At 47.5% G+C, this 10,800-nt stretch overlaps 1 protein-coding gene across 1 annotated transcript in view; it reads right to left on the reverse strand.

Moving 5' to 3' along the window:
- Positions 1-9,518, reverse strand: part of ppic (peptidylprolyl isomerase C) — a 12,505-nt gene extending 2,987 nt beyond the window's left edge. Inside the window, exons 1-3 of the mRNA XM_079896609.1 lie at positions 9,292-9,518; positions 8,402-8,515; positions 309-402 (exon numbers count right to left, since the gene is read on the reverse strand). Of these exons, the coding sequence (XP_079752735.1) occupies positions 309-402; positions 8,402-8,515; positions 9,292-9,396 (313 nt within the window). The 5' untranslated portion in view covers positions 9,397-9,518. The remainder of the gene's footprint in view (positions 1-308; positions 403-8,401; positions 8,516-9,291) is intronic.
- Positions 9,519-10,800: the final 1,282 nt, after the last annotated feature.

The raw sequence follows: 10,800 nt of genomic DNA on the forward strand, positions 1-10,800 counted from the left end.
TTCTATTAATGTTCCTGAAGAACGATTGTTCATAACTTGCTCCGAAAACTCATATGATTGGGATTGCATCGTTTCGGGTTCATATGAACAACTTTAAGAATCTGGAATCGGATCCGAATGACCAAAAACATCCCTAAAGTGTAAATAAACCATTTTATTTGTGCATTTTAAACAGTGACATGGACTTTCTCCTAAACATGGTTTGTGTTTGAGAGAAGGAGAGTCGTGTGTGTGTGTGTATCTGTGTGTGTGTGTGTGTGTGTGTGTGACTGACATGAGTGAGTGAATCAACAGAAAGTGTTTCTCACCGCCTGTTCCGTCTCCAGCTGTAAAATCTCCTCCCTGGATCATGAAGTCCTTGATAACGCGATGGAACTTGCTGTCTTTATACCCGTAACCCTTCTGGAGAGAGGATCTGTGTTAGATCTGTGTGTGTGTGTGTGTGTGTGTGTGTGTGTGTGTGTGTGTGTGTGTGTGTGTGTGTGTGAGTCTTTATACCCGTAACCCTTCTGGAGAGAGGATCTGTGTTAGATCTGTGTGTGTGTGTGTGTGTGTGTGTGTGTGTGTGTGTGTGTGTGTGTGTGTGAGTCTTTATACCCGTAACCCTTCTGGAGAGAGGATCTGTGTTAGATCTGTGTGTGTGTGTGTGTGTGTGTGAGTGTGTGTGTGTCTTTATACCCGTAACCCTTCTGGAGAGAGGATCTGTGTTAGATCTGTGTGTGTGTGTGTGTGTGTGTGTGTGTGTGTGTGTGTGTGTGTGTGTGTGTGTGTGTGTGTGTGTGAGTCTTTATACCCGTAACCCTTCTGGAGAGAGGATCTGTGTTAGATCTGTGTGTGTGTGTGTGTGTGTGTGAGTGTGTGTGTGTCTTTATACCCGTAACCCTTCTGGAGAGAGGATCTGTGTTAGATCTGTGTGTGTGTGTGTGTGTGTGTGTGTGTGTGTGTGTGTGTGTGTGTGTGTGTGAGTCTTTATACCCGTAACCCTTCTGGAGAGAGGATCTGTGTTAGATGTGTGTGTGTGTGTGTGTGTGTGTGTGTGTGTGTGTGTGTGTGTGAGTCTTTATACCCGTAACCCTTCTGGAGAGAGGATCTGTGTTAGATCTGTGTGTGTGTGTGTGTGTGTGTGTGTGTGTGTGTGTGTGTGTGTGTGTGTGTCTTTATACCCGTAACCCTTCTGGAGAGAGGATCTGTGTTAGATCTGTGTGTGTGTGTGTGTGTGTGTGTGTGTGTGTGTGTGTGTGTCTTTATACCCGTAACCCTTCTGGAGAGAGGATCTGTGTTAGATCTGTGTGTGTGTGTGTGTGTGTATGTGTGTGTGTGTGTGTGTGTGTGTGTGTGTGTGAGTCTTTATACCCGTAACCCTTCTGGAGAGAGGATCTGTGTTAGATCTGTGTGTGTGTGTGTGTGTGTGTGTGTGTGTGTGTGTGTGTGTGTGAGTGTGTGTGTGTCTTTATACCCGTAACCCTTCTGGAGAGAGGATCTGTGTTAGATCTGTGTGTGTGTGTGTGTGTGTGTGTGTGTGTGTGTGTGTGTGTGTGTGTGTGTGTGTGTGTGTGAGAGTCTTTATACCCGTAACCCTTCTGGAGAGAGGATCTGTGTTAGATCTGTGTGTGTGTGTCTTTATACCCGTAACCCTTCTGGAGAGAGGATCTGTGTTAGATCTGTGTGTGTGTGTGTGTGTGTGTGTGTGTGTGTGTCTTTATACCCGTAACCCTTCTGGAGAGAGGATCTGTGTTAGATCTGTGTGTGTGTGTGTGTGTGTGTGTGTGTGTGTGTGTGTGTATGTGTGTGTGTGTGTGTGTGTGTGTGTGTGTGTGTGTGTGTGTGTGTGTCTTTATACCCGTAACCCTTCTGGAGAGAGGATCTGTGTTAGATCTGTGTGTGTGTGTGTATGTGTGTGTGTGTGTGTGTGTGTGTGTGTGAGTCTTTATACCCGTAACCCTTCTGGAGAGAGAATCTGTGTTAGATCTGTGTGTGTGTGTGTGTGTGTGTGTGTGTGTGTGTGTGTGTGTGTGTGTGTGTGTGTGTGAGTGTGTGTGTGTCTTTATACCCGTAACCCTTCTGGAGAGAGAATCTGTGTTAGATCTGTGTGTGTGTGTGTGTGTGTGTGTGTGTGTGTGTCTTTATACCCGTAACCCTTCTGGAGAGAGAATCTGTGTTAGATCTGTGTGTGTGTGTGTGTGTGTGTGTCTTTATACCCGTAACCCTTCTGGAGAGAGAATCTGTGTTAGATCTGTGTGTGTGTGTGTGTGTGTGTGTCTTTATACCCGTAACCCTTCTGGAGAGAGGATCTGTGTTAGATCTGTGTGAGTGTGTGTGTGTGTGTGTGTGTGTGTGTGTGTGTGTGTGTGTGTCTTTATACCCGTAACCCTTCTGGAGAGAGGATCTGTGTGTGTGTGTGTGTGTGTGTGTGTGTGTGTGTGTGTGTGTGTGTGTGTGTGTGTGTGTGTGTGTGTGTCTTTATACCCGTAACCCTTCTGGAGAGCGGATCTGTGTTAGATGATCTGTGTGTGTGTGTGTGTGTGTGTGTGTCTTTATACCCGTAACTCTTCTGGAGAGAGTGTGTGTGTGTGTGTGTGTGTTTGTGTCTGAGTGTGTGTGTGTGTGTGTGTGTGTGTGTGTGTGTGTGTGTGTGTGTTTGTGTCTGAGTGTGTGTGTGTGTGTATCGCATCCCGAGATGAAGGCGTAATTAAAAACATGTTGTCATGCACTGACAGATTCCTGATGTGGTCTGGCCTACAAGTAAAGCACAGTAAATGTGCAGTTTTCTCTGAGAGGAGGAGTGGTGGCAGGAGCTGGGTCACAAGTTTAACATCGCTGGAGAGTGGAGTCTGCAAGTGACTGACACGGCACATCTGACTGGATCTCATTGACGCGTCACCTCTTCCTGTTACTCTAAAAGTGCAAGCAATAAGAGACATAGCGTTTTCTAAAATTCAACATCTTTTTGCAAATGTCCATATTCCGCAAAAAGTATTGCGAGAAATGGACAACAAAACCGTAAGCGTGGTCAGGAAATGGCTTTGTCTCAACACACATTCCACAAGATGTTTTATCTTCCAGGAAAGACAGGACGGGGGAGACACCGCCACAAGACAGTCCCACCGCACCGGCATGCTGAGCCTGAGGCAGACGGCCAGGGCATCCTCACTGCTGGATTCTAAGAAACGGAAGGTGCGTCACGCACGCGGCGCGGAAGACAGCCTCCTGGGCTTTAAAGGAAAGACCAATGGAAAGCTGGATGGACGGGCACAGGGATGTGGTGTGTCATCAGACTGGCCAGACTTAAACGGCTTATGCTGGAGGACAGGCACTGACCTGAAGTGGACCTCTCGCTGCCGGCCTGTAGAGGTCTCGTAGAGGACCCATCTGTCATCCTGGAAGCCAGACTGCACCATCCCAACCATCATCTACAGCAGTGCCACCATCATCTACAGCAGTGCCACCATCGTCTACAGCAGTGCCACCATCATCTACAGCAGTGCCACCATCATCTACAGCAGTGCCCATCATCTACAGCAGTGCCACCATCATCTACAGCAGTGCCCATCATCTACAGCAGTGCCACCATCATCTACAGCAGTGCCCATCATCTACAGCAGTGCCACCATCGTCTACAGCAGTGCCACCATCATCTACAGCAGTGCCACCATCATCTACAGCAGTGCCACCATCATCTACAGCAGTGCCACCATCATCTACAGCAGTGCCACCATCATCTACAGCAGTGCCACCATCATCTACAGCAGTGCCCATCATCTACAGCAGTGCCACCATCATCTACAGCAGTGCCCATCATCTACAGCAGTGCCCATCATCTACAGCAGTGCCACCATCATCTACAGCAGTGCCCATCATCTACAGCAGTGCCACCATCATCTACAGCAGTGCCCATCATCTACAGCAGTGCCACCATCATCTACAGCAGTGCCACCATCATCTACAGCAGTGCCACCATCATCTACAGCAGTGACACCATCATCTACAGCAGTGCCACCTTCATCTACAGCAGTGCCACCTTCAGCTACAGCAGTGCCCATCATCTACAGCAGTGCCACCATCATCTACAGCAGTGCCACCATCATCTACAGCTACAGCAATGCCACCATCATCTACAGCAGTGCCACCATCATCTACAGCAGTGCCCATCATCTACAGCAGTGCCACCATCATCTACAGCAGTGCCACCATCGTCTACAGCAGTGCCACCATCATCTACAGCAGTGCCACCATCATCTACAGCAGTGCCACCATCATCTACAGCAGTGCCCATCATCTACAGCAGTGCCACCATCATCTACAGCAGTGCCACCATCATCTACAGCAGTGCCCATCATCTACAGCAGTGCCACCATCATCTACAGCAGTGCCACCATCATCTACAGCAGTGCCACCATCATCTACAGCAGTGCCCATCATCTACAGCAGTGCCACCATCAGCTACAGCAGTGCCACCATCAGCTACAGCAGTGCCACCTTCATCTACAGCAGTGACACCATCATCTACAGCAGTGCCACCATCATCTACAGCAGTGCCACCATCATCTACAGCTACAGCAATGCCACCATCATCTACAGCAGTGCCACCTTCAGCTACAGCAGTGCCCATCATCTACAGCAGTGCCACCATCATCTACAGCAGTGCCACCATCGTCTACAGCAGTGCCACCATCATCTACAGCAGTGCCACCATCATCTACAGCAGTGCCACCATCATCTACAGCAGTGCCCATCATCTACAGCAGTGCCACCATCATCTACAGCAGTGCCACCATCATCTACAGCAGTGCCCATCATCTACAGCAGTGCCACCATCATCTACAGCAGTGCCACCATCATCTACAGCAGTGCCACCATCATCTACAGCAGTGCCCATCATCTACAGCAGTGCCACCATCAGCTACAGCAGTGCCACCTTCATCTACAGCAGTGCCACCATCATCTACAGCAGTGCCACCATCATCTACAGCAGTGCCACCATCATCTACAGCAGTGCCACCTTCATCTACAGCAGTGCCACCATCATCTACAGCAGTGCCACCTTCATCTACAGCAGTGCCACCATCATCTACAGCAGTGCCACCATCATCTACAGCAGTGCCACCATCGTCTACAGCAGTGCCACCATCGTCTACAGCAGTGCCACCATCGTCTACAGCAGTGCCACCATCGTCTACAGCAGTGCCACCATCATCTACAGCAGTGCCCATCATCTACAGCAGTGCCACCATCATCTACAGCAGTGCCACCATCATCTACAGCAGAGCCACCATCATCTACAGCAGTGCCACCATCATCTACAGCAGTGCCACCATCATCTACAGCAGTGCCACCTTCATCTACAGCAGTGCCACCATCATCTACAGCAGTGCCACCATCATCTACAGCAGTGCCCATCATCTACAGCAGTGCCACCATCATCTACAGCAGTGCCACCTTCATCTACAGCAGTGCCACCATCATCTACAGCAGTGCCACCATCATCTACAGCAGTGCCACCATCATCTACAGCAGTGCCACCTTCATCTACAGCAGTGCCACCATCATCTACAGCAGTGCCACCATCATCTACAGCAGTGCCACCTTCATCTACAGCAGTGCCACCATCATCTACAGCAGTGCCACCTTCATCTACAGCAGTGCCACCATCATCTACAGCAGTGCCACCTTCATCTACAGCAGTGCCACCATCATCTACAGCAGTGCCACCATCATCTACAGCAGTGCCACCATCATCTACAGCAGTGCCACCATCGTCTACAGCAGTGCCACCATCGTCTACAGCAGAGCCACCATCATCTACAGCAGTGCCACCTTCATCTACAGCAGTGCCACCATCATCTACAGCAGTGCCACCATCATCTACAGCAGTGCCCATCATCTACAGCAGTGCCACCATCATCTACAGCAGTGCCACCTTCATCTACAGCAGTGCCACCATCATCTACAGCAGTGCCACCATCATCTACAGCAGTGCCCATCATCTACAGCAGTGCCACCATCATCTACAGCAGTGCCACCTTCATCTACAGCAGTGCCACCATCATCTACAGCAGTGCCACCATCATCTACAGCAGTGCCCATCATCTACAGCAGTGCCACCATCATCTACAGCAGTGCCACCATCATCTACAGCAGTGCCACCATCATCTACAGCAGTGCCACCATCATCTACAGCAGTGCCACCATCATCTACAGCAGTGCCACCATCATCTACAGCAGTGCCACCATCATCTACAGCTACAGCAATGCCACCATCATCTACAGCAGTGCCACCATCATCTACAGCAGTGCCACCATCATCTACAGCAGTGCCCATCATCTACAGCAGTGCCACCATCATCTACAGCAGTGCCACCATCATCTACAGCAGTGCCACCATCATCTACAGCAGTGCCACCATCATCTACAGCAGTGCCCATCATCTACAGCAGTGCCACCATCATCTACAGCAGTGCCACCATCATCTACAGCAGTGCCACCATCATCTACAGCAGTGCCACCATCATCTACAGCAGTGCCACCTTCATCTACAGCAGTGCCACCATCATCTACAGCTACAGCAATGCCACCATCATCTACAGCAGTGCCACCATCATCTACAGCAGTGCCACCATCATCTACAGCAGTGCCCATCATCTACAGCAGTGCCACCATCATCTACAGCAGTGCCACCATCATCTACAGCAGTGCCACCATCATCTACAGCAGTGCCCATCATCTACAGCAGTGCCACCATCATCTACAGCAGTGCCACCATCATCTACAGCAGTGCCACCATCATCTACAGCAGTGCCACCATCATCTACAGCAGTGCCACCATCATCTACAGCAGTGACACCATCATCTACAGCAGTGCCCATCATCTACAGCAGTGCCACCATCATCTACAGCAGTGCCACCATCATCTACAGCAGTGCCCATCATCTACAGCAGTGCCACCATCATCTACAGCAGTGCCACCATCATCTACAGCAGTGCCACCATCATCTACAGCAGAGCCACCATCATCTACAGCAGTGCCACCTTCATCTACAGCAGTACCACCATCATCTACAGCAGTGCCCATCATCAACAGCAGTGCCACCTTCATCTACAGCAGTGCCACCATCATCTACAGCAGTGCCACCTTCAGCTACAGCAGTGCCACCATCATCTACAGCAGTGCCACCTTCATCTACAGCAGTGCCACCATCATCTACAGCAGTGCCCATCATCTACAGCAGTGCCACCTTCATCTACAGCAGTGCCACCATCATCTACAGCAGTGACACCATCATCTACAGCAGTGCCACCTTCATCTACAGCAGTGCCACCATCATCTACAGCAGTGCCACCTTCAGCTACAGCAGTGCCACCATCATCTACAGCAGTGCCACCATCATCTACAGCAGTGCCACCATCATCTACAGCAGTGCCCATCATCTACAGCAGTGCCACCATCATCTACAGCAGTGCCACCATCATCTACAGCAGTGCCACCATCAGCTACAGCAGTGCCACCTTCAGCTACAGCAGTGCCACCATCATCTACAGCAGTGCCACCATCAGCTACAGCAGTGCCACCATCAGCGAGGGGATCCTCACCTTCTGCTTAAAACACGTCTGCAGGTTCTTCCTACAATACAGCTGATCAGTGTGGTTTCCCTCCACCCGTTCGCCCCTCTGCCCCCCCCCCCCCCCCCCCCAACACCTGGAGTCAGTGGCCCACATCATCAACACTTGTTCATCACTTATAAAGGACTATATATATCCAGACATGACAGACTTGTGGACCTCACTGCTGTTCCCTGTGTGGCTGATGAGCAGATCTTTAAACACACTACTGTACAGTCTGAATGGTTTAACTCAACTGCAAACACTTTTTTAGGAGTTGCTAATACACCCGATATCGCTAACATCTGTCAGAATGGGAAAAAAGTTTCACTATTTGAGGTGTTGTGCATTTGACTTGTTCATGGAGGACTCTTACTGCTCTAAGACTCTAAAATATCAGTCATTGATATTGACCATTGAGAACCTTGGGTACAGATGCTGGCGATCCGAGTGTGTGTGTGTGTGTGTGTGTGTAGTGTTTGTGTGTGTGTGTGTGTGTGTGTGTGTGTGTGTGTGTGTGTGTAGTGTTTGGTAGTCTAGGTCATGTACACAGATTGGCGATCCGAGTGTGTGTGTGTGTGTGTGTGTGTGTGTGTGTGTGTGTGAGAGAGAGTGTGTGTCTTTATACCCGTAACCCTTCTGGAGAGCGGATCTGTGTTAGATGATCTGTGTGTGTGTGTGTGTGTGTGTGTGTGTGTGTGTGTGTGTATGTGTGTGTTGTGTGTGTGTGTGTGTGTGTGTGTGTGTGTGTGGTGTGTGTGTGTGTGTGTGTGTGTGTGTGTGTGTGTGTGATGGTGAGTTCTACCTCTCCTGTGGCAAGAGCCACGAAGTTCTGCACGGTGAGAGGAGCGAGTTCTCCGAACAGACCGATCACGATCCTGCCAACCTCGTGTCCTCCGACAGTGATGTCGAAAAACACCTGCAGAAGAAGAGCAGAACACACTGACACAGTGGAGGAGCTGACGGGGTGTGTGTGTGTGTGTGTGTCAACATGTGCTATGTGTGTGTATGTATATATATACAGTAGTGGATCAAAAAAGTTCATCAAAGTTGTCCTAAGACAAGAACAGGTATTGTCCAAAATTCAAGTATAACTTTAATGAAAGGTTTTGATCCACTTCAAATGTTGACTACTGTGTGTGTGTGTGTGTGTGTGTGTGTGTGTGTGTGTGTGTGTGTGTGTGTGTGTGTGTGTGTGTTGTGTGTTGTGTGTGAAGTAAAAAAAAATCTGTTTTCTTTTTTTTGTTGCATTCCCATAAAATAGTATAAATTCAACTGTGGCTTTTTATGTGTTCACTATGTGTGTGTGTGACCATAGACCGTAAAACACACACACACACATAAAAAGCCACAGAGGAATTTATGCAATTTTGTGTGAATGCAAAAAAAAAAAAAAAAAAGACAACTACAGATCTTTTTTTTTCAACTTTCAGAAATATTCTATAGATAAATATTAGTATACAATGCGAGATGCATTACAAACACGCATGCGCACAACACACCGATCTGTCAACGCTTAAAAGACTAGCATGATAAACAGGTTTAACGTGTGTGTGTGTGTGTGTGTGTGTGTGTGTGTGTGTGTGTGTGTGTGTGTGTGGATGATGGTTTTGCAGTTCTCGCAGTGATGCTTCAGGACGCCTCGCGTCGCGTCGCGCTTGTGTTCGCAGTGATGCTGCGTGACGCGCGTCTCACCTTGTCCGTTACTTGCGGTCCCGTCCGCGTCTTAAAATCAATGGCGCTTCCTAAAAACGGCAAATAAATGAGAGTAAACGCGCGCCAGAGCCGAAGCCAGTCCATATCTGAGTCTGAATATGAATATGAGTGTGATCCGCGTCTTTGACTGAAGAGAATCAGCGGCGCGCGCGTGCTCCTGTGTGACGCTCCTCCTCCAGGGCGCGCGCGCGTCACGACGCACAGTGTCTCAGGAATTTACTAAAAAAGAAAAAGAAAGACTGTGACGTGGACACACACATAATCTGCAATGCCATCCTTTATGAACTGGTGTGTTCTTGTATTTACCAATGTACAGAAGGGGAGAAATATTATTTAGACAAATTGCAAAAATTGCAGTTATAGATGATTTGGAACATAACATTTAATTTATTATTTGCATAACATCTGCTGTTCCACCAGTTACTAACTACCTCTTTAAACTGGATTTTCCAAATAAGCTGTGCAAGTTACTAGTGGTTTTGGTTTGATTTCTAAAAACGTTTGGAATAAATAATAGTAATAATTTTGCCATCTGAAAAACAACAGAGACTGAATCAATACACCTAAAAATAAAGGTCCTTCATTTGCATTTCTGGTGTAGAACCTTTAACATCTTTATAGTGGCAAAAAGGTTCTTTACTAAAGGTTCTAAAGGTTTTTGCAGGTTCCCCAAGAGAAACATTGTGTGAAGAACATTTTAACAATCTAAAGAACCTTTTCCCACTATAAAGAGCTTTTGTGAAATGGAAAGATTCAGCTGATGTTAAAGGTTCTTCATGGAACCATCGATGCCGCTAAAGAAGCTTTATTTTTAAGAGTGTATATTATTAAATGTTCTTCACACTGAAAATGGTTCTTTGAAGAACTGATGACTGAAAGGTTCTTCGGGGAACCAGAAATGGATCTTCTATGGCATCGTTGGGAGAAAAAAATAAAACTTTTGGAACCTTTATTCAAAATAAACCTATAATCATGCTTTTTCTTTGCACTGTTTTATGTTTGGTGCCGGTTGTAATCTGGTTTATTCACTCAGTCTGGGGCCCCGGGCCCTTAATCAGGTCCAGTTGCGCTTCATTAACCCACTGGCACTGACGTGTAGAGCTTCGACCCGCTGCCGTAATGGACTCGTATCAATCAGTTCCTAAAACAACCGTTTTTCTTAATCTGAAGAACCTTTGATAATCTGAAGAACCTTTTGTGTAATGGATGATAGAGGTTCTTCTTGAAACCTTACAAATAACCTTTATTTTTACCCCTCTGATGCTCTTTTTTTATTTCAGTGAAATTAATGTACTATATTTTAGTTTGATTATGTTTTTTATTTAGGATTTTCTTATATTAAATTATATTTACTCTGTATTTATAATCCATTTATTCACTTTTTGAGCATAGACCTGAAAATTTAATTTCCAATCTTGAACGCTTTAGAGCGACAGACTGAAGTTTGATCTCTTTTCAAAGAGACACTTGGCTGATTATTGCTGAAGT

This window comes from Squalius cephalus, assembly GCF_949319135.1.
Source record: "Squalius cephalus genome assembly, chromosome: 16".
Lineage (NCBI taxonomy): Eukaryota > Metazoa > Chordata > Actinopteri > Cypriniformes > Leuciscidae > Squalius > Squalius cephalus.